Source organism: Hemicordylus capensis, chromosome 5 (assembly GCF_027244095.1).
Source record: "Hemicordylus capensis ecotype Gifberg chromosome 5, rHemCap1.1.pri, whole genome shotgun sequence".
In the NCBI taxonomy this organism is placed as follows: Eukaryota; Metazoa; Chordata; class Lepidosauria; order Squamata; family Cordylidae; genus Hemicordylus; species Hemicordylus capensis.
In genome coordinates, this window is record NC_069661.1 from 136,597,803 (window position 1) to 136,625,102 (window position 27,300).

At 43.5% G+C, this 27,300-nt stretch overlaps 1 protein-coding gene across 5 annotated transcripts in view; it reads left to right on the plus strand.

Moving 5' to 3' along the window:
- The window catches only part of ARFGAP3 (ADP ribosylation factor GTPase activating protein 3), a 96,518-nt gene that overhangs the window by 47,451 nt on the left and 21,767 nt on the right, over positions 1 to 27,300 (plus strand). For all 5 annotated transcript variants that reach the window (XR_008308933.1, XM_053257463.1, XM_053257462.1 and 2 more), the window contains 3 exons: positions 9,639 to 9,764; positions 25,811 to 25,930; positions 27,084 to 27,212. Coding sequence is in view for 4 of the 5 variants with exons in the window: in XM_053257463.1 (XP_053113438.1) it covers positions 9,639 to 9,764; positions 25,811 to 25,930; positions 27,084 to 27,212 (375 nt within the window). In the remaining variant the exon portion in view is untranslated. The remainder of the gene's footprint in view (positions 1 to 9,638; positions 9,765 to 25,810; positions 25,931 to 27,083; positions 27,213 to 27,300) is intronic.

A 27,300-nucleotide genomic window follows, 5' to 3' on the forward strand; every position in this document is an offset into this window, starting at 1 on the left:
GAGGGGGGAAATCAGGAGAGTCACTTCGCTCCAGAATGCATGGAATTTACTCAAAACCACAATACTAGAAGCCCAGTCAGCTTGTATACCCAAAAGGAGGAAAGGTACTACTAAGTCCAGGAGGATGCCAGCGTGGCTAATGGGTACCGTCAAAGAAGCCATAAAAGGGTTCTCTTAGACTTCCTTCCGAAATTGGAAGGCCTGTCCAAACGAAGAGAACAGAAAGGAACACAAACTCTGGCAAAAGAAATGCAAGGTGACAATAAGGGAGGCAAAAAGAGAGTTTGAGGAACATTTAGCCAAAAGTATCAAGGGGAATAACAAAAACTTCTTTAAGTACATCAGAAGCAGGAAACCTGCCAGGGAGGCTGTTGGGCCATTAGACAATGAGGGAGTGAAAGGGATTATTAAGGAGGATATGGAGGTTGCAGAGAAGCTGAATGAGTTCTTTGCATGTGTCTTCACGGCAGAGGATACTGAGCATATACCTGTTCCTGAATCAGGCTTTTTAGGGATGGAGGCTAGAGAGCTGAGTCAGATAGAAGTGACAAGGGATGATGTTCTAAACTGTCTGGAAAAACTGAAAGCTAACAAATCACCAGGGCCGGATGGCATCCATCCAAGAGTCCTCAAAGAACTAAAATGTGAAATTGCCGACCTCCTTGCTAAAATATTTAACTTATCCCTGAAATCGGGCTCTGTGCCAGAGGATTGGAGAGTAGCAAATGTAACACCGATTTTCAAAAAGGGATCCAGGGGCGATCAGGGAAATTACAGGCCGGTTAGCCTAACGTCCATTTCGGGCAAATTGATGGAAAGCATCCTCAAGGATAAAATAGTAAAGCACCTAGAAGAACAGGCCCTGCTGGGAGTGAGCCAGCATGGCTTCCGCAAAGGTAAATCTTGCCTCACCAACCTTTTGGACTTCTTTGAGAGTGTCAACAAGTGATGATCCAGGGTGATCCAGTTGACATAGTCTACCTGGACTTCCAAAAAGCTTTTGACAAAGTTCCTCATCAAAGACTCCTGAGGAAACTTAGCAGTCATGGGATAAGGGGACAAGTACATGTGTGGATTGCTAACTGGTTGAAAGACAGGAAACAGAGGGCAGGTATAAATGGAGAGTTTTCACAATGGAGGGTAGTAAGAAGAGGGGTCCCCCAGGGATCTGTACTGGGACCGGTGCTTTTAAATTTATTCATAAATGATCTAGAAGCAGGGGTAAGCAGCGATGTGGCCAAATTTGCAGATGATACCAAACTCTTCCGGGTAGTGAAATCCCAAATGGATTGTGAGCAGCTCCAAAGGATCTCTCTAATAGGCATGTGCACGGACCGGTTCGGAGGCCATTCTAAAGGCCTCCAGACCGGTCCGGACACGGGTGGTTTTGGTTCGGGTGGGAGGTTCTAAGAAAGTACGGGGGGGCTTTACTTACCCCCCAAAGAACGTCACCGTATTCTTTTGAGTAAGCGGGCAGCATACATCCCTGCCGCCCGCTTCATTCCCCCTCTGGCGCGGCTCTTCTCCTTTAAATTCTCAATCGGGCGGCAGCGTATCTTCCAGTCCCTGCCGCCCGGCTCTTCATCAATGTCTTCGATTGGCTGGCGGCCGCCCCCTGTGCACCCCCAAGACCCCTGCCGCCCCTTCCCTTCCCATTTCAAGGGGTCGGCAGGAGAACTCCCCTGCCGACCCCGTCCCCTTCCCCGGCTGCGCTGCAAATGGCTTCTAGGAGCTTGGCAAGGCATTCTATAAGACTGTTGCCCCAGCTTGAAAGACCACGTCCCACTTGACAACTGCTGAGCCTCAGTTAGTGGAAACACATGGAGCAGGCCTTGGATATTAAATAGAAGAAGGTGATCCTTATGTTACTCTGTTCTCAAGCCATTTAGGACTTTAACCCTCGGATGGAACCAGGTTCCTTCTCCCTATTTGAGAAGGAAAAAATCATAAACATTTGTTTTCCGTGTTCTATAACTCCACATTCCAGGTCAGGCTCTAACTTAATGAATTAAGTGCCTGTTGTGTTTCATCCACTATTGCCTTGTAATATTATTTTTATTGCACTTCATACTAATAAATATATTGGGGTATTGCTAACAGCATCTATAGATATTATAGTTATTACATTATTATAATAGCATTTTGTGAGGTCTCTGACTCCTAGCACTACATGTGCATAGTACTTTCAGTTGCTCATGAAGTGCAATAAGGATGCACACACAATATATTTTATATATTCATAATATTGCTTATACTTTGGGATGATGTACCCCAGTGCCACTTTTGTTGTTTTACTTCTTCCCATTAAAAGTTGAATAGTAAATTGTCTTGATATTAAATTTGTAGTTTATCTCATACTTAATGATGAAAAACCCCAGGTGTTTTTTTTTAAGTATATGGATAACTTGGAGTAAAAATAGGACTCAAAACAAAATGTTGCAGTATATCTCTGCTGTACATGTATTACCTGCACCTGTGTCTCAGCATGATGAAAGTTTTAGGCATATTTCCCCCTCTGGAGCAGAAAAGGTTGTGACCGTCTTGAAGGAGTATTCTTCAAGCTGATTCCTGCTGTTTTTCTTCAAGTCCTACTTTCTCTCCCTCCTTGCCACTAAATTCCATTCATTCCACTCACCTGGTTCTGTGTTAAGTGTCCTCTAAATCCATGAACATTCCACTTCATTGAGTTACAATGGGTCAGTTTGGGGAGGTGGCTCCTTCAGTTTCATTTCTTCAGATTTTTCTGTAACCAACTTATCTGCGGGTTACCCTCATCACATTCATAACATTCCCCATTTTTTCAGAAATGGATTCACTCACAACCTTGTGGGAACTGCCGAAGGCACAGCTACCCATGCCCTCATGTACAGACAGGGCTACCCCAGAAGAAGGGGTTCACACGTTGCATTCACTGCCCCGGCAGCAACAGCCAACATACACAACCCCTAGGGATACAGCCTCAAATGCCATGGGCCCTGGAATGTTGTTTGCTAGTGATCCCCATTTTGACGACATCACTGCACTGATCTCCTCAGTTTGGTTGTCCGAGTTGTGCCAGCTTCCTCTGCAGAGTCCATATTCTCAGAGAGAGGACTGGCAGCCCCTTAGCTGAGAGTGCAAGAACAAGCATGATCATCACCTCTCCCACTTTTGCAAGAGCTGCAATCTCCCAGTCCGCCCCTGGAACCCACGGGGAATTCACACTCAGGCCCTACCCCACAGCACTATGCTCTGACATCCAAGAGACCAGCATAACATTTCCCTTTTGTCCTGGAATGTGCCAGGCTGGCATGCCAACTCCAGAGACATCTCCTTCATAGACTACATCTACCAACATGACATCATAAAGAAACCTGGACTGCTGAGGATCTGGCACTCAACAGATTCCACTCATACTCATTAGGATCAGAAGCCGAGGCAGAACAAGGCAGACTCAAAGGCGGACAAGGGATGCTAATCTCAACAACCCTGTGTGCAATGTCAGAAAGACTCCCTCCATACAAAGAGTATGCTATGGCAGTAACAATCCATTTTGGATGCTGCTCCCTACTACCAATTAGCATTTACCTCCATCCACTGCATCAGAAATCCCAGGTCAGAAATCTATGGTCTGAGCTGGAAAACTAATTCAGACAGTCTCTCCTCTAATCCCAATGCACACACAGTGCTGGGAGGTGACCTCAATGCCAGGCTGGGCCCCGACGAGAACACCCTACATGTACAACCTCAGTGCTATCTGCCTAATCCTGAAGCAGAAAGACTCCCTTTCACCCACCACTCGAAGAACAGGAAGTACTCTGCCTAGTCCAAATGGCTACCAGGCTAAATCTCTTTATGTTAAATGGCTCATTAGAAAATGATCACCCCACTGAATTCACTTCCTAGACTAGACCCAGAAGGAGCATCACTGACTACATAATTGTCTGGAAGCCTGCTCCCATTTGCTGATCGATTCGAGGTTATCCCCCAATTTGACAGCGACCACTTCCCAGTCTCTCTATGACTAAAGTCGTTCACCCACCCATCGCACACTGAGGACTTCCACCAACTCCACATTCTAACAGTGGGAAGAGCCCACAGCGCCAAATGGTCCATCCACCTAGACAAAGCAATGTCTGAACTACTCACCTCAGGATACTTCCAACACATGTGGCTCTCCCTGACCACAGCAGAACCTTCAGACTCAGTCTAAGAGGTCTACAACAATCTTAATGCAGGAACTACAAAAGCATGTAACTTACAAAATCAATGCTCGCCCAAAGCAGCACCTGCACCACCCAAAACCATGGTCTGTTAACAACTGCATTAATACAAAAAAAAGCTGTCATCAGCAACTACCATGCCTACAAAACCAACACAAGACCAGTGTGTCTGCAGGACCTCTTCAAGCAGAAGAGCCAACAGAGAGAACTTTTCAAATGCAAGAAAAAAGATGCTATAGAAGCCACTTGGTCACGCCTCATCCCAGCAGTCAGATCCAATAATTTGGCCTCATTCTGGCACATTGCAGCAAATCTCAGTAATGGCCCGACACACCTGGTTAGCTATTATCCCACTAGTGATTTAGGAAAAACACTTCTATAGCTTCCTCTTCATACAGGTTGTGGAACTGGGAAGGTCCCTAGAGAGGACCTAATTCCCCTGGAGTTAATTAAAAAATAACTTAGCGTGGTGGACCCCTATTTTGGCCTTGCTTTTCATAGTTGACACACCTGGCCGTATTCCTAAGGATTGGAGGCTAGCGGTCATCATCCATATCTTTAACAAAAAGGCAGAAAGGATGATCCAGCAAACACTGTCAGCCTGCTCAGCACAGTCAGTAAGCTCTATGCTAGAAATCTATATGGGAAGCAAGCTTAGGAATTGGCTGGACCAAGGAAACTTCACAGAGGAACAGGCTGGCTTTAGGGAGGGCTGCTCCATCATTGATCATTGATCAGTTCTACAAAATACTGCAGCCTCCCTTTACACAGCTTTTATAGACCTCAAGGCTGTGTTTGATTCCAGCTCACAATTCAAACTGTGGGAGAAACTGGAAGCCTCCTCAACTGACCGGCACCTGCTATACTTCATACATATCCTATAGGAGGACACCTCCCTCAGTGTGCAACCCCCAAGGTCATCTGTCATGTGCTCTTACAACCCTTAGGTTTCAAACAAGGCTGCATTCTTGCCCCACTCCTGTTCAACTTAGACATTAATGTCACCTTAATAGGTCACCTTAATAAATCACATTTTTACCCTCTCAAGCTTACAGAGACACATCTCTAGTCCGCTCTGTGCAAACAACACAGCAATTCTTTCCGGAACTCCCATATGTCTTGGAAGAGCTCTGAGAGCCCTCGCCCAATACTGCTAGGAATACCGGTTGGAAATCAACTATCGCGAAGCTTGTTAGTTAACTGAAGAGACCAAGACACACCGCTAGCACATGGAGCCAGCATGGTGTAGTGATTAGAGTGCTGGACTAGGATCGGGGAGACGCAAGTTCAAATCCCCATTCAGCCATAATACTAGCTGAGTGACTCTGGGCCAGTCACTTCTCTCTCAGCCTAACCTACTTCACAGGGTTGTTGTGAAAGAGAAACTTAAGTATGTAGTACACTGCTCTGGGCTCCTTGGAGGAAGAGTGGAATATAAATATAATAATAATAATTAATAAATGGGCACAAAATTGAGCAGTTATCATGCTTTAAATACCTCGGGGTGGTCTTCCACACCTCTAGCACCAGAAAAGCTCATGGCTTTCACGTTGCTCAAAATGCACAGAGGAGCACATTTGGCTCTCCCTGACCACAGCAGAACCTTCAGACTAAGAGGTCTACAACAATCTAATGCAGGAACTACAAAAGCACCTAACTTAAGTTTCCTATCAAGAGGAGGCCTCTAGATGCCTGCAGACCCGTTTTCCAATTTCACCCGACTGGAGCTTGTCCAGTCCAAATTCCTAAGAACAGTTCTCCAAGTACTACTGTGTGTCTCTAATGCTAGACCACGTCTGGAGACAGGACTGGTAAAAGGGCAGCCAGAGTTTGGATGGCTATATTCAATTACTGGTTAAGATTATCCCTCATCCCACTGGGGCTAGCCCCCTGTCATCTCTGGGACTCTCTGCTGCCCTCTTTCTTGCCATGGGCTACAAACAGACAGAATCACTAATCAAACAGCACATAATGGACATAGAGTGCCAAACCGATTTAGGCAGAGTCCCGAACTTTCTCATCAATGAAAGACTAAGATACACTGCATCTCCCACTGTATGCCTAATGCGGCTGAAAGCCCCAAAACACAGAAGGGCCTTCACCCTGCCCATTATGGTGCCCTCCCCTCATCTGTGCTAGAAGGCAGATACAGGAAGACTCGCTTCTTGAAAAACTTGCACCCCCGCAGCATGTCCTCCTCCATTGCCCATTCTACAGAAACATTCGTATTGCCCTCATTCTTCCACTAATACTCAAGTCCCCAGGTCGCTCAAGCCAATTCTACGCCTCTCTCCTGCTCTCTGATGCCAACCACACATAATGTTGCTCGGTTCTGCGCTGCAGCATGTAAAATTCATCTAGTCCTGACAGGCAGCAAGATCTAAGCAAGCCTGACACAGCACATGGTCTTACAGTTCAGCTTTAGCATTTTATAGTATTTACAACTTTACAGACTTTAAGATTAAAGGTGTCAAAATTTTAAGATTTTAAATACTTAAAGCTTCTATATAGTCTCACCCATTTTACCCTTATTACACCAACTCTTTCCATTTTAACTGCAGTTTTAGGGTAGCTCACCATTTTTTAACAGTATGTAAAGCTTTTAGTCTCTCTACTCACAGCTCCGGACATAGACCGTTTTAATGCCACGCGAGTAACCTGCTTTATGCTGGTCAAGGACTATAATAAAGATTGATTTGATAGATGATATACTAGTTACCTAAAACTGGATGATAAAAGTACATTTGTAGTATTCTTACGATTACCCACCAAACTATTTGTAGAGATATTGAGAAAAGTGAGAAGTTATAGTAATCTAGTATGGAAGTTATTATAGCAAAGGTGCAGCTGGCATACCAGCCCAAACTGGTAAAAATTGTTTCTATTCATTGCTGTCATCTGGACCAGATAAGTCCAGCAGAGCTCTTTATGGGGTACCATGCAGGTACATAGGATGTGTGTCCTGTCTATATTTGCTGTATGTGAAGTAATACTACTTATGCCCATCTTAAAAACATTGCTTAAAATAATGATCAGCAAAAAAAATTGTGAAGCTTAGGAACATAGGAAGCTGCCATATACTGAGTCAGACCATTGGTCTATCTAGCTCAGTATTGTCTACACAGACTGGCAGGAATCTCTCTCAGCCCTATCTTGGAGAAACCCGAGAGGGAACTTGAAACCTTCTGCTCTTCCCAGAGCAGCTCCATCCCCTGAGGGGAATATCTTACAGTGCTCACATGTGGTCTCCCATTCAAATGCAACCAGGGTTAGGGTTAGACCCTGCTTAGCTAGGGGGACAAGGCATGCTTGCTACCACAAAACTGGCTCTCCTTAATGTTGATCTGATTATTGCAAGTTTCCTGGCCATTTTGTTTTCTTCATGCTTATATCCGTTTCTTAAAAATTTCATAATCTTTTTAGTTGACCTCCTAAAAATGTAGTATTAGATAATACGATAATATGGTTGTATGTTTTATTCTTTCACGTTCCCTACTTATTTGTCTAGAAAGAACTATGATGTTTACATTTTGTTAGTCAACTAAAGATTTTGCAGATCATGAAAGCATCTAGAACTTTACTTAGAAGATCGTGGTTTTCTTTATCCGTATTATATTATTGTTAATGGCAAAAACATGAAGGAAGACTTCCATTTGCTTGGAAATTCTCTTGACTTAGTAGTTGATCACTAGGTGGCAGCACACATGCACTTTTAGAATCATGAAGCATAATCTTTCAGGGTTTCAAGCTTTTTTTAGCCTCCTTTCCTTAAGGAAAGTATGAGATCACCCAGGTGTGTGTGTGTGTGTGTGTGTGTGTGTGTGTGTGTGTGTGTGTGTGTGTGTGTGTCTCCCTATCAACTTTGCAATGCCTGGACCAGTTTGAACCAAAGTTGTAGGAACACTTCAATGACATAGTTTGTGATGTCATCCACCTCAATTCAAGATGGAAGACATGTGACCATTTGAGCCAGAAGTGGGCTAATTTATGAAGATAATTCTCAATTAAGATTTTAGTGAAAGGAAAGTATGCAGATTATTTCTTACCAGAACTTCTTAATAGCTGCTTTGATGAAGCCAGTAATACAACTTTATATGTTACAATGGATCTGTTCATGTTATGATTCCAGGGAGAACGCCCAACCCTGCATGTTACAAGTGGGCACACAACCCTTCTGCTTCTCATGAGGGGAAGGGCTTCAACAATAGATCTAGGCTATGTTGGGAGGCTTCTTTTAAACCCAGTATCTCCCTGTCCACCTGATTGTCCTTAAAAGACAAAAAGATTGTCCTTAAAAGAAAAAGAGCCAGCGTGGTGTAGTGGTTAGAGTGCTGGACTAGGACCAGGGAGACCCGAGTTCAAATCCCCATTCAGCCATGAAACTAGCTGGGTGACTCTGGGCCAGTCACTTCTCTCTCAGCCTAACCTACTTCACAGGGTTGTTGTGAGGAGAAACTTAAGTATGTAGTATACTGCTCTGGGCTCCTTGGAGGAAGAGCGGGATATAAAATGTACATAAATAAAAAGAATATAGGCTTTCAATCAGGTAGTCAGGGAAATGCCGCATTGAGCTCAATACTGTACTTCTCTAGCTTGCCATATTTTGAAATACTCATGCAAATAGATTGATGTCTTCACATTTCATTTATTAAATAAAAGTTTAAAATAGGTCTTGCCAAGATTAGTTTCACCTATCATGTAATAAACACTAGCTGTCAACTTCCTGATATTTTTATTTTGCCCCTTTCCAAACTATATTTATTACATGACAATGTTGCCTTGTTACCAACTTAATCAAGATGTGTTTCAACATATATTGCCCCTTGTTTTGAAGACGCATATTGTTCTGACATCTTTGATTTTGTTAATGCTGTCAGAGAGAGGTAAAAGTAAGTGTGTTTTTGTTTTGTAATTGTAAAATCAAAATGCACGTTGAAGAAGTGAAAGTTTTTGCAACATATCCGCATGGCTACAATTCAGAAATTTTGATTGCAAAACACCTTCAGTGAATTTATCCATATTGTTACGTATTCATTTGTTACAATGTTGTAATCACTTCAACTTCCATTAGCTTTTTTCTTCTTAAATTTTACCTGGCAAAACATATGTTTAAAGAAGTATCTATCTGATGATCTAAGATACTTTCCTCTTGTGGGGTTTTTTTGGGTGACTTTTCAAACATACAGATTGTATGTACTGTATGACTAAATGTGTACTCTGTCATGTGTTTCCTAATACAAAATAACTTGGTTCAGTTTTCTGCTTTTCCCATGAGAGACATTTGGAAGTTGCATGCAATATGTATTTGAAAAAAATATCTGGGACATTGGAATACACACTTTTTTTTAACTGGTTGATGTCACTGCTGGATCAGGAGGAAAAACCTCTTGGTTTCCCTTCAGTATGTATTAAACTGCACATGTTTTGCTTTTGTAGTGTATCATCTTTGCGACTGGCGTATAAGGATCTTGAAATTCAGATGAAAGAAGAGAAATTGAATATGGCTGGTAAAAAGAAAACAGAGGTAGAAAGACTTGGAATGGGATTTAGTAGCAATAGAAGGTATGTGCAAAGCTGTGTGTTACTAACTCTAAACATGACAAATAATCCAGTTTAATAGCTCTCTTGTTTCTCTTTAGTTGCCATGGGATCTGATATTTGTAACTCATGTAGCAAGTCGCTGCCCTAGTGGTTAATGTGGTATTGTAGAGATGCATAATTCCAGTTGTCCAACCCACCCCCGCCAAACCATTTGATTATACCTCAAAAGTGTTATGTTGTATGTGTCACAAGTCGTCCTTTTGGTTGGTTATAAGCAAATCCGTATGCAAGTTCATAAAAGAGCATTATGAGCAGAGACATTCTCAGAGTTCACATATGCAGGGTGCCTAACTACATGCTGTTTGGGAGGGGAGAGTATAACTAGATGCAAAGAACTGCAACTAATTCACCACAACCACACAGACCTGGGGGCTTGTTCAAACATATCCCAAAGAATCCTTTTTTTAAGGCATTCCTCACAAGTCTTGACTCATTTTGAGCTTTAACCTTCTTGACTCCATTCCCCAAGGTCCCTTTGAACTCTAACTTTCTATGATATTTGCTGTTCAAAGAAAAAAAATATTTAAAATGCCAAAAGCTTTTGAGTGTGTTTAAAGTATCCGTTTGAATCCTAGCCCACTTGCACACAATTGCATATGTACAATTCTCTCTGCCAGATTAAATATTTGGGGTGATCATTGTAATGACTGTGATATGGGGAATGATCAGGGAAGAACTTGTCAATAAAAAGTTCACCATGAAAACATGAAAGTGAAAAAATGGTTTTCTGTCCAAAGGGGGCTCACAAAGTTAAATGTGTGCAAGCACACATGTGAGATATTAGTAATATCAGCCACTACAAAAGAGCATGCGCTGGAATTAATAGAGATGGAGGGACTTGTGAAGTGAGAAACAATTCAGTTGTATGAAGCAACTCACCCAGGCAGTAATTCTCTTTCCATCAACATGCAAACACCAGGAGTTCATGCATCCAATAAAGTATTTGCCTAAATATCATCATCAGGTTTTTTATTACAGCCATTGGCCAGCCAAAAGATAAAATCCAGAACAACAAATATAGCTAATATACACAGATAGTGGCTGATAGTTACACACAATAAAACAGTATATAAGCATCCAGGATAAATTACTTTAAAAACAGTAAAACAGCTCCTAAAATTGAGACCTTAATCTCATAGCAATATAAAAAAAATTGGCCACCACTTTTGTGATCTCACAGCTTGTGTCCACAAGGCAATATTGTATATAAAAAAGCTCACACCTCCCAGGAAATCTAACTAACAGGGGGAAAATAAGTTCTTCTCTAACACCTTGATACAAAGAGCAGTATAACAAAACATGGGTAACTGTTTCCAGGCAGCCAGAGCCACAGGGGCAGAAAACCGTAACTGAGGGGTCCTTAGCGAACCTCCTTTCCAAAAGAGAGGAGGGCAGCACATTTAAGCGAGCCCGAGCAAATGCAACCCGAAACTTGGAAAAGTGAAGAGTTGTTAGATAATTTGCACCTCTATCTCCCATGGGGGGGGGGGGAATCCCAAAATGTAGGGGAGAGCAGGTTCTGTTAGCCGAAGACATGAATTCCTGACGTTCAATGTCATGCAACCGTAGAAATAGTATTTCCTTCACCTTATTATTCTTCAAAGTAAGTAGTTCAGAAGGAGACAGTCCCAAATGCATTATTTTGTTGTTTACGTAAGATAGCCAGGGGTTTGGATAAGAGTCCAACCATAAGTAACGGAAAAAAGAAAATTCCCGAATCTCTAGACAGAGTTTAATCCATCTAGCAAAAGTAGATTCCCAAGCTTTACAGTCTATAGAAAAAGACCCAGATTCCAGGCAAAGAACAGAATATGGCACACATCTAGGCACTGCAAAGATTGCTCTTAGGAATATAGACTGTACTCTCTCCAATTCAATTGTTACCCCCTGTATCCATAATGAGGCTCCAAAAAGTAATTGAGCCACAATCTTAGCCCAAAATACCTGGAGTGCCATATGCCTCCTTTAGAACAGTAGAAACGTAAGAAGGCACTAAGAGTTTTGCGGGCTATATGGATGGAGGACAGCCTATGAGTATTCCAGTTAAGATTATATTGGGGGGAAATGCCTAAATGTGTTGTGTAAATATTTATATTTGCCTAAATATTTATATATAATGCCTAAATATTTATATTTGTAAACCTGCTCAATACGATTCTGGTTTACTACCTATTTGTATACTTTCCTGGACTTAGAAAAAACCAGGACCTTTGATTTTTTATAACTGATAACTAACTTGTTATTGTTGCAGTAGCAGGCAAAAGCATACAGCAATCTTTGCAAACCCAGTCTAGTCTGAGATAATACAGCTGCGTCATCCGCGTATAACAACACCGGCACTCATTTATCAGATAAATAAAAGTTTAATTCACTAATCTGACCCTATATATGGGCTATACAACCTTGAATTTGTAAATGATAGTGATATAATGACAAGTATATTCCCCCATAGTGGTCTTTTTAAAAGAATGGTCAAGAATATCACTAATCCCTTTTAAAATGTTACTTTGACTTGGGAAAAATGGTTATTCCGTTTTCAGTTCCCCAATTACCCCGGTAACATTTTATCTCAAAATTATAGAAATAATTGGCAGAATAAAAAGACCTAATAATTGGCAGAATAAAAGGAATAAGTTAGTGATGCATACCACAGAGGTGAACTGAAGACATTTCATCAAATAAAATCACTTTTTATAGAGCACAGTTGGTCGTAGTTTCAGTTGATACTGTCTTCGCCCCAGTTGTAATTGGCCAGTAAAGACCTGACCAATTTTGAGAAGCTGGTGACAGAAAGTGGCTATGAAGCAAAAGGTGTAATATCTAAGTTCTATTCGACTTCGTTAAAATGCGAATTAAAACCATTGACCAGATTGAAACTTGTCTGGGAGCCAGATTTGTCAAGAGGAGATTTTTCATGAAGGAGAATGGGGGAAAGTCTGGACTTGGCCCAAATAAAGGAAAATTATGTGAAAATAGTCCTCTGCTCGACTTAGGCCCCCTCCAGCTGCTTTTGGACTACAACTCCCATAATCCCCTGCCACAGTGGCCAGTAGCCAGGGATATATGGGAGTTGTAGGCCAACATTTGCAGGAGGGCCGAAGTTGAGCAGCCCTGACATAATGTAGAAATCAACTACATTATAAACCAAAAAATGAAAAAGATTTTTTGTCAGTCAGTCCAATAGTCAGAGCCGTCTATAAGTTCAAAAAAAGAAAAATCATACAGCCAAAACTTATTTTGAATCAAAAAACAAAAATATCCACCTTCTTCTAAATACGTGAAAGGGCAGGTGCCAAAAGGTCAGTGCCCATCTCTGTTTGATTCTGTTAGAGAGAAATTCAGTGGTAAACAGTATTAAACGGATATTCTTTGCACTTGTAAACCAACCATGTGTTCAACTCCAAAATCTGGTACATGAACTTGATTGTCAACACAGTTAACCTACAGAAAGGTTTTACATTGTTCAGATTGTATTTCCTTATCCAGAACCATGTGGGTATAAGTCCCTAAAGCAGTCTGAGACACCTCCGGATCTAAAGATATCATTGCACTCAACTTATCTATTTGCAGAGAGATCTTATTAAGCTCCTCCACAGCTGTTTGAAAAAAATGGTTGACATTACAACCAAGCTTAATAATCCCTAACGAAGAGTAGTATTTTATAAAAGGTTCTTCTTTAAATAACCGTCTGCAAGAGGGGCAAAAATTGAAATGGCCAGTCCTTATTCCCTACTTTGTTTGATAAAGATTTTTATCACAGGGAATAAAAGGTTATGCTCATGTGTAGCCTTCAGGAAACTACCCTTTAAAAAGTTCTTTGGATTAATATAAATGAAATGCCTGAAAGTAAAGATAATGTCAAATAGTCTATTACAGTAAGAATAAAAGTCCAGACACATCCATTAAAGTCTAGTAGTTACCGATAAGAACAGCCCCAGACGAAAAAAATAACTCCTTTGACTCTAACTTAAACGTTAACAAAGAAAAAATTAAATTGTCCTAGCTGGGACAATAATGTCTTTTTCTGTTTGCTTTGTCTTCTTATAAACCACAGTCTGTAGTTGTTCTGCCTATAGATAAGGAGAAAAGATTCTCACAGCCAAGAAGCTGGGCAAAATTCTAATTCTCTAGTTTGTTTGACTAAAATTTTTGTCACAGGAAATCAAATGTTCAATTCTCGTAAAGCCCTCAAAGAACTACCTTTAACAACAACTCCCTAGTAATGAGAACATCAGATATTCACACACTGGGAAAATCTTTGACACAACTTTACTAAAATAGCATAGTTCAATGCATATAAGGCTTTTTAGGAATAAAAGTCAGATTAATACACATCCATCCATTGAATCTGGTAAATAACAATGAAAACAATCCTTCGCAGAGAAAGAACTGAGTGGATTTAGACTAAAATGTTTACAAACCAAGCTAACTGTCCTAGGAAAGGGAATTATAGCTTTCTTTCTTTTTGTGAGTCACAGTCTACATCTGTTCTGCAAAAAGATAAGAGGGAATAATTCTCACAACAAGAGTCCAAGGCCTCCATAAGTCCTTTCAAGAGAAAACAAGGAAAGATGGGGGAGGGAATAGATTTGTGAGGCCAAGAAGTTTCAACTCTAACCATCCAACTGGTCCTGAAATAGTTAATATCCTCAGGTCTGAAAAGAATAGTATCCTTCGCTTAACTGCCATATAATGTTCATATAACGTCCTTAAAAGAGTTTTTCTTTTTAATGTAGTAGCATAATAGTAGTAGTAGTAGCAAAGCAATCATCCAAAAGGCATTCCCCTATTGAAAACAGACTGCACCTGTTCCTCTTTGAAGTACAGTGAGGAAATTCTCACAGTCAGAAACCTCCCACAGAACAGAGAGAAATCCCTTCTCTTTCTCAATGATCATCCATATGGTAACACTTGGATAATAATCAAATAACTTGACACCAACGTATAATTAGACCTAGATCAATTGGTGTCCTTCACTTGACCGATATATAATGTTCCTGTAAAATCACTTAAAAAAACTTTGTAGTATGTTAATGAGATGATATTCTCGTACTGAAGGTTTTAAAGGGTCTTTGACTTTCAACTTTCCATGTCTGTAATCATCTAAAAAACGCACATAGTATGGAAATAAAATGTAAGCAAATGCTGGGTAAATAGCTTAGGTCCAACGTCTGATATCTGAAATACGCATACATTAAAAATCTTGAAGTAAAATTCAAAGAGAAGAAAATAGAACAATGCTGTGCAACTCAGTCGGGAAAGAAAAGTTTAAATAGCAATAGCAATAGCAATAGCACTTACATTTATATACCGCTTTATAGCCGGAGCTCTCTAAGCGGTTTACAATGATTTAGCATATTGCCCCCAACATTCTGGGTACTCATTTTACCGACCTCGGAAGGATGGAAGGCTGAGTCAACCTTGAGCCCCTGTCAGGATCGAACTTGTAACCTTCTGGTTACAGGGTGGCAGTTTTACCACTGCGCCACCAGGGGCTAAATCTTGATTAATGTCTAAAAAAATGTCTCCGTTGGTGTTCTAAAAACCAAGAGTTAAAAACTGCATACTTGTAAAAGAAAGACAAACAAACCTTGGCGAAATGGACTAATTGCTTCTTCCTTGTTTAAGATGGTTACTCAAAGCAGTACCTTAAGTCAATTCAGAGATTTAAGCAAGACTCATTACCCAAAGTTATAAATCCTTCATTTAGATTGTAAAACCATTTGTCTGCCAATAAAATCATTCTCCAGTTAACCGAAATAAAGTTACTGATTACAATCCTGCTCCGTTTGGTTAATATAAATAAAGTTTGACATCAGGATCCTCAGACAGCCTGGTTAAGACAGTTGAAGGTTTCTATCAGTAATAGTCATTGAGAAAAGCATCAGTGTTATAGTAAAATGTTAATCGTTGATCCAGTAAAATGTAATAAAATGTTTACTCCATCCTCATTACTCCACTGTTTATTGTAGTAAAATGTTCAAGAAATTGGTGTTCCAAAGGCGGGGGGGGGGAGTTAAAATCTGCATATTTATTTATCTGCATATTTATAAAAGAAGAACAAACAGACCTTGACAAAACATACTACCTGCTTCTTCCTAGTTTAAGCTGGTTACTCAAAGCAATGCCATAAACCAATCCAAAAAGTTGAGCAAGGCTCATTACCCAAAAATTGTAAATCCTTCATTTAAATTGTAAAACCATTTGGTTGCAGATGAAATCATCCTCCAAAGACTAAAACTTCCATTCTTTTCCAGGCTACTAAAAGTTAGCTTCAAGCAGATCTTCAATCCCAGAAAATAGAGAAACAAATAGCCGAGCATTCTTGAGGCTTAGATAACAAAAAAAAATAGAGGTAAAGGGAGAGAAATAAAAAATAAAGAAAGGTGGGTTGGGTGGAGAGGCTGTTGCTAATAGGCAGGTGGGAATGCCTTCTTCTCTTTGGGTGGGGAAGGCAAAGTCTCCCCCGGGTTCGCCAGGTGTTCTTCAAGGCACTTCATGGTTATTTCTGTTTCAATTCTTCAAAACATTTCTCACCTTGAGTCCACCATAGGCAGCTCCTGAGAGGACAAGCACCATTATTCCTCTGATATCAATCCTTCCAGAATGAAATTAAGATAAACACGTCGAAGAGCGAAATGCAGCTGGAAGCAAGCCTCCAAGCTGCTCTCACAACACCATCATCCAAGCAACTCTGAGTTTACTTCTTAGTGTTTCAGCAGGAGTTTTAATTCTGTTGGCTTGATTCATTCGGTCCCTTTTGTTTCAAACTTTGTGGATGTTCACTATAAATTCTGGTATAAATGGTTGATCTATTTATCAAATTGGGGATGATGCTGTAGATGACAGCTCTTTCATTGGTACAGACTATGTTGCTTATTCATTTTATACCATAATTCTAACCACCTTTTAAATATGAAAATAGTCCATAGATGATATCTGATTGACTTGTCAAAGAGCTGGAAATTTCTGGAAACTGTTTTTTATAGAGATGGTGAAAGTCACTGACCAGCAGATTCGGCCAGATCCCCTCTTGGCATTGTTAGAATGGTTTGGGGGGGTGGGAGAATTAGAGACACTGAAATCTAAAGATTTACTGCCCTTTATGTTGATAGCAGCTAGATTAATCATAGCCAAAAACTGGAAAGAGGGAGAATTATCCCTAGGAGATTGGTACAATCTCCAACAATATTGCAGCAGCCAAAAAACTGACTTATTGTCCCCAGACCCCAGCCCAAAAAGACACAGAGACTTAACTTTGGGTGAAAGGGCCACAACTTTATTAAACCAATTGCAAAGCATAACAGACTGGCAACGAAGGGCAATTAATCACCCTCAAGTAACAGGGTGGGCCTACCAATGCCGGGTTAGGACTCCACCCTCCTTCCCCGCGCCTTTACTGGTGACACACCTTGGTATAGGAAAGAGGCAGGTGTAACCTGCCCCTTACCTTCACAGCCAACCCCCTTAGCCAAGGGGGCCTGAATACTTCTAGGCCTTCACCCACCTTGGACCGCGCAGCCCAAGGGTTAGTGAAGTCCTGAAGCCGGTATCATGGCGAATCATTCTCCCTGGGCCACACAAACCACAAGGGAGCGATTGACCAATCAACCTCTTAAATATCCAAAGGTGCTCACCAATGTTCTATTCCTCAAATTACCCCCCCCCCAGCCCACACTGTTCCTGCCACACAGGGAGGTTAGCCTAGCTTGACCACCCTGCCCCACACCCTTCCAGAATTCTAACAAGCCCACTCCAAATATTCCGAACATAAAGGTCACACCTGACCTTGGAGAGATAAACCCCATCCGGGCGATAAAGTTGGGAGCACCAGGCGGAAAGCCCTGGTTGGGGCAGCACCGCGCCCCTGTTAGCCACCTCCAGCTTGCCAATGGCAGCGGAGGCCTTTCGCCTAGACCGTTTGATACCTCTGACACTCTGCACCTACCCCCCCGCCATACCCGGCGCTGTATCCAACTAACCCATACAATGCGAACTTTAGGGAGCCAACCCTTAATAACCAATAAATTGGAAGAGGCTTGCTGAACCAGAGAAATGCCAGTCTGCTTGCCCAAATCATTTTCGCCCAAATGAATAATGATGAAATTGGGCCTAGGAAACCTGGCTAGATGGTCCCAAATGGCCAGGAGCAACTGGCTCCACAGTATCCCCTGCATACCCTTCCAGTAAACCGATGCACGCTTCCCCAGACCAAGCTGAGTGCCCCACTGGGAGGTGCTGGCCCTCTTGAATGCCCAGAAGACCAACGAATCGCCAAAAACAAGGACACAAACTGGAGCCCCTGCCCCGCCAGCACCTGCCAAGAAAATGAACATGTAAAGCTCAAGAACACCCGGCAATCACCTAGCACATGAAGCGCCTCACCACCTTGGACTTCTAACGCCCAATTCGCTTCACCACTTCCTCCTGAAGTCTCATACGACTGGCAGTGGTGGCAGCCCCAATCCGGAAGGAGTGCAGTGTAAGACGCGCGACTGAGCCCGCTGCCAAAGTCAATGCCTTCCGCAGAATAGCCAAAAATTGGTACTGAGTCAGCGGGTCCCTGCCCTCATGCACAAACAAGCAGCCTCCCGTGTGGGGCCCTAACTCCGAGTAGCGCCTTAGTGCAACTACGGGACAAAGGGCGGAACCACCGGCAGCTGCAAGGCGAATGACCTGCCCCTTAACCCCATGATCAGTTTTTGAAAGGCGCAGGAATAACCATCCCTCCCCCCCCCCCCCGGTTAGGGATAGATCGGAAAACCGCAGGCTTTCCTTGGGGGAACACCTGCTACGTGGCAGCAGCTCCCCAGGCCCGAACGCACTAAAGATGGTGACAACATGGCCACCTGAAAAAGGGAAACCTTCCATGGGAACCCGCAACTTGCTGGCAACTGCCTAAGTAATATCAGAACCAAATCGAGTGTAAAGGGCTGCCTGCTGTCCCCTTCCTGCAGGAACCCCCAAGACCAGCCTTCCAACATCCTCTGGACCCTGGGATCACCAGAACAATCCTCAACCCCCCTTGCCCGGGCCTCAAAGGACAGTGCTGCCACATAACCATTTAAAGTGGTTAAAGCTCGCCCTTCCCCATGTAAATGAACTAGGAACTGCAATAAGTGAGCCCCGGGCACAGGCCAGGCCTCGGCCAAGCCTTCCACCCTTCGAAAACCAGAGAAGGTGGCTATCTTGGTCACATAGCTTGCCTAGGTGCTGGGCGCCAATGAAGCAGCTATGGCCCACTGCGCCTCTCCTTGCCAAGGTGCCATAGGGCGGCAGGCATGGGTTCCATGCCTAACTCCCTGAACCTGAAAGTGAGACAGGGCGTCAGGAACATCATTCTGGAGCCCCAATACGTGGCGTGCCAAAAATAAGATGTTAGCCCTAAGGCACTGCAACACGAAAGCGCGAAGCAGACCCATAACCTGCTGGGAGCGGGAAGTCTGGGAGTTAACTACCTGCACCACCACCTGGTTATCACACCAAAACCAGACCATAGAGTTAGCAAACTCCTCGGCCCAGAAGTACACCGCCACCACAATGGGGAAAAATTCCAGGAAAGTCAGGTCCCTGGTGACCCCCCGTAGAACCCATTGAGCAGGCCAGTGAGCTGCACACCACCAGCCCCAGAAGTAAACCCCAAAGCCCACACCCACTGCCGCATGGACCTGCAGCTCCACCTCGAGAAGCTGTTCGCTCCTCCAGAAGGACACGCCGTTGAAGCCCAACTAGAAGACCTCCCATACTGCCATATCCACTCTAACACCCTCTGTGGTTCTAACCTGATGGCGAGGGGCCCAAAGGCCTGACATAAGGTCACAGAGGTGCCAAAGAAGCCCTGCCAGGGACCACAACCCTGCATGCAAAGTTAAGGTGCCCAGCAACTACCTGAAGCTCCCGCAATGTAGCCATGCGAACCCGGCCCAAAGCCCTAATGCGGTCCAATAGGACCCCAAGCTTCCCCAGAGGCAATCACGAGCAACCCACTAAGGTGTCGAACTTGATTCCAAGAAAGGAGAGCCACGTGACCAGCCCCTCCATTTTGTCCTTGACCAAATTGGGAATTGACCCAATTCCCGTGATAATCCTATGAAGCAGCCCAACAGATGTTGGCATTCCATAGAATTAGCCCACCCTACAAAAAGGAGGTCATCTAAGTAGTGGGCTGTAAACATCAAGCCCATCCTCCATCTCAGTGCCCATTCGAGGAATGTACTGAAGGCCACGCAAGAAATAGAGCATCCCATTGGCAGGGCCCAGTCAAAGTAGAACTTGCCAGCGTAAGCAAAGCCCAGCAAGTCAAAATCAACCGGGTGAACTGGTAGTAGGCAGAAGGCAGACTCAATATTACATTTGGCCAACAAGGCCCCAACCCCCCGGTCCCTAACCATCCTAACCACTTCATCAAAAGATGTATAGCAAACTGAACAGAGAGCATCCGGGATTCTGTCGTTAACAGAGGACATTCTAGGATGTGACAGATGATGTATTAAACAGAAGTCGCCTTCTTGGAAACCACTCCCAAAGGGGAAACCCTCAGTCCTGGGAAACGGGGGCGGTCAAATGGCCCAGCGACCCTACCCGCCGCAACTTCCTTATTAATCTTCCTGATGACTATGGCGTCCATTCCCACAACCGACTTAAGTTTGTTGGACATAGGGTTGCTGGCACCCAGCGGGACATAGAGGGAATCCGAAAACCTTCCCTAAAACCTGTCAACAAATAAGCGGTGGCCGCCCTTTTGGGGTATGCCAATAACAAACACTCAAGAACCTCAACCCTGATTGGGCTGGGATCCCTTTCCCATAGAGGGTGGTGGAGGGCCACCTTTTTTTAATGCCCTCGACCTGAACTTAGCCCCTGATCCCGCAGCCTGTGTCCTAGGGCAAGTGGAGCTCGGGTGCTTTGCACCACAGAGCCCACACATGTGCTTGAACCTGCATGCCAGCCGTGCGCATCGTCCACCATTGTTATATTCCCAACAAACCATGTGGGGTTGAACCCACTGTTGGCCCATCGCAGTGACAGAGGAAGCAGTATGTGGCTTAGAAAACAGGTGCCCACTATCTGACCTATCCCCATCGACGGGACGGGATGGGGACATAATCACGAGCCATAGCGCCTGTAAAGGCGTGTCACAGGGAAGGGGGGGATCGAGCGCGGCACACATTCTAAAACTTTCATCGTAGCAGACCCAAGCCGTACCAGCAAAGTCTGAGATAATATCCATATATTTAAAGATGGCAGGGCCCCTAGCGGGCTGGGACTGCAGGATCATGCCCATATATATGGTAAAGTCCGAAAGCCAGTTGTTCCAAGTTTTCTCAACTGGCTTCCGCTTCATGGCTTCATGCTCCTTGCACAACTCGCCCTCCTTATGTTTCACCTCCGGTTCCCTGAACAACAGACTGAATATGTCTACATATTCACCGTTGTTGATCTTCTCCCTTGTAGCCAGAAGCAGATGGTCCCCTAAGGGAAGCCCCACCGCACCATAGGGGGCATGCTGCGGGGACGGTAGGATACCCATCAGGTAGAAACCTGAGCCGTTGGCCGGGCCTACAGCTGCCCCTGCCATCCCCACCGAACCCATCGGTGGTAGCCCTGGTGATGGACTTTGTCCTAACCAGACATGTTCTGCAGCACCCTGGGAACCCGCCAAAACCCCTGGGATCCCTGGCATGTAACCCATGCCCCAGGGTTGTGTGTAAGGTGCCCATCCACCCATAGCAGGTATCGGCTAGAGAAAGAGTGGCCACTGGCCAGTACCGCCGGTAGGTGTAGGTGCAGCAGGATCTCCTGGGGCGACCGGAGCAGATGGATCCACAGGGCCGTGGTCAGCAGGTAACGCAGGCTCTGGAACTGGATCCTCAGGAACAGCTGGAACAGGAACTCCAGGAACCAGCACAGGATCTATCGGATCAGTAGGGATAACTGGGCCAGAAGGGCCATCACTTCGCTCCAACACACTCAACCTATCAGAAAGAGATCTTAATAACTGCGTCCTGGCGGCCTCCCAGTCCACTTTGGCACTTTCTTGGGGACCCCAGAAGGCCCGACCCTTTTGTCAGACGGCAGCGGTTTAGCCTTCTCAGAGGCTTCCATGCTATGAATCAAACCACTGATGAGAACCATCTCTTCATCTGAAGAGGAGGGTGGGGGTGGAGGCCACTTAGGCTGCCTCCCCCCAGACTTCTCTTTGGCCTTCCTAGGCATTTTTTGCTGGGTGACTGCCACACAAGGGCAACATTCCTAAGAAAAAGGAGAGGGCACGGGCCCACAGAGGACTCATTAGCACCGAGTCAACCCCCCCACTAAGTACAGAAAACCTGAGGATCCCCCTTTCCAAACCCAAGGCAATGGAAAGACCCCACAACCCCAGGGCCCCACCCTTGAGACACAACCCCCGCCCAGCAGGCACATGCAAAACAGCGTCGCCACAGCCTCTCAGGGTCCCATGCCAAACCACCACCCAGCTATGGCCACCTCCCAGCCCAACACCCAAGTGTGGGCGAATGTTCCAGTTCCCACAGCCCAAAGGCCGGGAACCGAGCCCAAACCAAGAGACCGAAGCCTCGGACAGCACCACAGAGTCTGCCGAAGGCCGCTACAGCTGCCGCCCCCGTCCGCTGCTTTGTGCCACGATCACGGCCACTTGCTGCCCAAGGAGGAAGAAACCCCCGCCTGCCCCACAGATCGTGGAGGAGCACCGAAAAGCAGCTCCTTCCAAGATGATTGTCTGGCTAGGACTGAGACTTTGGGGTGGGGATCATGCAGCCAATGGGCCAAACCCCGCCCCCTCTCAGACCCAGCCAATGGGATCTGCTTTTTGGCCTCGTGCAGAGCATGGCTGGGACAAATCGCCTTCCCCTCTGCATGAGGCCAAGGGGAGGGGCATTCTTTGAAAAGGTGTAATTCGAAAAGGTGTAATTCCATCCCAATCTTTTATTATGATTTGGCAGGATCTAGTATTATTATTTTTGAACGATAAAAATTATGGTAAGAAGAGGACAACCCAATTCATTCAAATTTGAGAAGATATATTTGTTTAAGAATGATCAAGAATGGCGTTGTAGAGTGTTATATGTTTAATGTTTTGTAATAATAGGCTTGGGCAAAGGCGTAACGATAGGGGGGGCAGGGGGGGCACGTGCCCCCGGCGCCATCTTTGCTGGTCACGTGGGGGGCGCTGCCATGACCCCTGCCGATCCCAATTTTTTTTTTAAAAAAAAAATTTAAATGAAAAAAACGCGCCGCGGCGCCCAGGCAACCCTCACTTCCGGCTTCCATGCGACTTCCCCCCGCATACAGAGTAGCAGAATGCAGCCACTCTGTATGTGGGGGAAAGTCACATGGAAGCCGGAAGTGAGGGTTGCATCACTTCTGGCTTCCATGCGACTCCCCCCCCCACATACAGAGTGGCAGAATGCAGCCACTCTGTATGTGGGGGGAAGTCGCATGGAAGCCGGAAGTGAGGGTTGCCTGGGCGCGTCAGGAGACAAGACAAGGCGGCGGGAACGCTGAGAGCCCTCCAGCTGGAGGCAGGAGAGAGAAGCTGCTCGCTCGGAGGCAAAGCCCAGTCCAGGAGCAGTAAGTAAGGGAGCCCTGGCGGCGCCCCTATGTATTCCGCACAGGGGCTGGCGGAGGGAGCAACCTACCCGCTCCCCGCTGTCTAGATTCCCAAATCTTCTGCGAAAAGGCAGGAAAGGGGGCAGAAGCAGGGAGCCTGCCTGCTGCAGAACCGTGTTTGCATTTGTTGGAGCAGCCATAAACAAACAAAAAAACCCAACACAACCCACCCACCCCCACACTAAAAATAAAAAGCCTGGCAAAATAGATACGTTTTCAGAAGCTTCGTAAAGGACAGAAGGAAGGGAGCATTACACATTTTTGAGTTCCAGATCAAATGCACTCTGTGTATGCTCCAAGGCATTCTGTTTAATTTCATTTGTTCTTGGCTGAGCTTTGCCATGAAAAACAGGCACCGGGGCTAAGACCTCATGAGCAATGGTTAAAATAAGCTCAGCCAGTGATTTGTAAAAGCACTTAGAAACTCGAATAAATCTAGAGGGAGCACTCAAAACTTTACTGGCTTGCATGTTCTGGAACTTAAATGCTTGGAAAGCATTAAAAAAATAACACTTGTCTTGCTTTCTGTGGGCAGAAGATAGATGTTTATTCCACTGGCTTAGCTGAGTGTGGTAAGACTGTGGAGTAAGGGGGGGGCAATGTTTATGAGGGCTTCAGTTCATAGCCCACCATTAACTATAGTTAATAAGAGCTAAATATATCATTTTACTATAAGGCTTCATATTATTTTACTATATCAGTGTCCTTGTCATTGATATATTCAAGCAACTACATATGGAAACAAAGTGGTATGTGACCTGTATTAACAAATGTCTCTTTGTGGTTTAGTTATTGTGGGGCTTTAAGGTTGTTCTTTAGCCATAACTGGCACATGTTAATAACTGGCACATGTTAAACCTGCAATCTATCCACTATAACCCAAAATGTGTCACTAAAAATTATGAAGGTGCTGCTCAGTATATCTTGGTTTTAATATGATGTGTACTGATTGCTGCTAGATGCATTTTCCCAGAAAGTGATTTTGTTGCTTTAAACACAGGCTGAAGTATTCATAAAGAGTACAGGGTTACACTTTGCAGTGATTGTATGGCAGTGAGTGGGGATTTAGTGCTACCAACACTGTGTTTATTAAAGACAGTAATTGCCATGAAATTTAATGGAATACTGCTGTCATCCAGATATCTGGCTACTTAAAAAGAACATAGGAACATAGGAAGCTGCCATATACTGAGTCAGACCATTGGTCTATCTAGCTCACTATTGTCTTCACAGACTGGCAGCGCCTTCTCCAAGAAGAATTTACAATGACTCCCAATACTACTCCTACACCTGCCTCCTACTTTCACTTACTGTAGCTTTTCTCATTACACTGTCACTTAGTGAAAGGCATACAAATGGAGGAAGCACTGACTACTATGAAGAAATACCTACACGTAGAGTGCTATCTAATGAATAATATAAAAAGTTAAAATAAAAACACATTCAAATCTCTTTTAGCAACAGTGGCTTCTAATTGTTGCTCTAACAGATTAACAAGCATAACTTTCAGATAAATTAATATTTGAATTTATGGTGTACCTTCAAAATTGCATGGCCTCCTGAATACACAGATATTTTGTAATAGCCCTAATCACAGGGGTGTGGCTTGAGGCCAGATAGCTGAGTTTGTGTTTATAGAGGATCACTTTCTGTACCAGGCAAAATGTGAGCATAGGCAGGCACTGGTGGAAGAGTAGATTACGTGTCAGTCAGATGTATGTTGGGGGGGCCGTGGGGGGGCGCGGCGCGGGGGGCGCGCAGTTTCAGTGCTTGCCCTGGGCGCCGTTTTCCCTAGTTACGCCTCTGGGCTTGGGCCTCTTCTTTCTTTTCTTTTTAATGATGCTTTTTATAAATGTATTATAATGGTGTCTGATTATCTTAAATAAAAATCTATAAAATTGAAAAATTTAAAAAAGAAATAAATAAAAATCTGGGGAGGAGGGGATGCCTTTAGCATGACAACAACTGCAGGTGATAGGGGGACCTCAAACCACTATTAAGTATTTTCCTTTGGAAGAACAGTAATACAGTAGCAAAAAACCCAATGGTGACGTAATGCTGATATGTTTGAACACACAAAAGTGAGACCGAACAAGTGCTGGTCAGGTTCAATTTTTGTATTCAGAGCAATTTTAAGGTAAAAATAACCCCAAAATTGTCACAGCATACATATTTTTAAAATTGCAAAGAGGGGACACATGAAACACTAAAGAACAATTAACTTCATTAAAGTTAAAGAATATGAGCAGTACGGAGTTAATATGCACCCCAAGCATGATGTATTATTAATTTTTTGCTGAGGTAATGATTTAGCATTGTTTTCACCTATGTTTCTTTTTGCCTGTTTATAAGTCAATGTGTTCATATTTTTTATATAGTGGCATTTCCCATTCAGTAATCTCAGATATGCAGATAATAGAGCAAGAAACACCTACAGTTGCAAAACCAAGGAAAAAATATGAGGAGGAGGACTCATATTTTTCTTCCTCCAGTTCAAGGTAATGTATCTCTTTAGGGAAGTTGTGATACAAAATGTTATTCAGAGCAGTCAAGATCAAAACTTGTATGGAGTAACAATAGCCATATTCATACATTGTTCAACACATGTGCAGTCTGTGTACAGTATACACAAGTACATTATTCATATGTTATGTTGAATACAATCTATCTGTACAGAGCATTTGAGGGTCATGTAGAATAATTCACATATATATACTAGTATATATATATACTAGTATTCTGACACTTGAGTGCAGCATAATATCTGGACAGGGCTAATAATAATATTTCTGATGCTGATAATATTTTTGTGCTCTTAAAGTCAGTTTTGACACAGGCAGCATACTGTTAATTTTGGAGATAATGAGAGCAGGCCTTTTGATTTGAAGTAGAGAGAAAGAAGCAAGGCACTTTTTCTGTTTCACAAATATGTAAATAGGATTTAATAACTTGCTCACCTTTTGAGTTATCCATTTCAGTAAATTTCCTTTTATAATGACATTTAAAACACTGAATGAAGACAGTGCCTTGAATCTAAATAACTGAAAAGAGTTCCACTTATACAAAACAAGGTGGCTTTCCTGCCTCTTCTTCCCACTGCCTTTTGTTTTCCCTAAAAAGCCATCTCTTAGGATCAAGGGATCCTCTGTATGATGTGACATAAAGGGCTTTAGGGTCTCTGTGGGCAATTGGGAAATTGCAAGGAATCTCCTCCTCCTTGTTTGAGTTGAAGAGCTTTCATTGATTTATCAGAGTATCCATTAACTTATCTCATATTTTAAAAATAGCCATCATAAAGTGATTTTATTCAAATACTAAAGTACTTTTAGGCTTATTTCCCATCACCATCAGAGTGGGTTTGCTATATATCTTATATGAGTACAGAATTCAAATAAAATTATGGGAGGGGAGGGTGGGAATAAGTCATTCCATACCATATCATGGTAAATTTAATTCTTACTAATGCAAAAAATGTTTTTAAGGCCACTGTGTTGGATAGAAAAACACATAGGTACTCTGTGTATAATGTAGCTGTATGGGCTAAGTTCTAAAGGTTGCATGCACATGGGGGCTTTTCAACCACTTTGTTGCTCTTGATACCTCTGGAAGTTAGGAGCAGCACTTCATTGGTTGTCTTCTTTTATCTCCCAGGTACTTTGATACAGCAGAGTTGAGAAGCAGCACTTTTTCTAAATGGGATGACAATTCAGATTCCTTCTGGAAGAAAGAAAGCAGCAACAGAGACATTCTGTCTTCAAAAACTGTGGGCTATCCAGATAGGTACAGAAGGAAAACCTAAGTTAAGCTTCTTTGTAAAATGCCAAACTTACTCATGTGGAAAAAGCTTAGCCAGCATAATTGCTTTGTG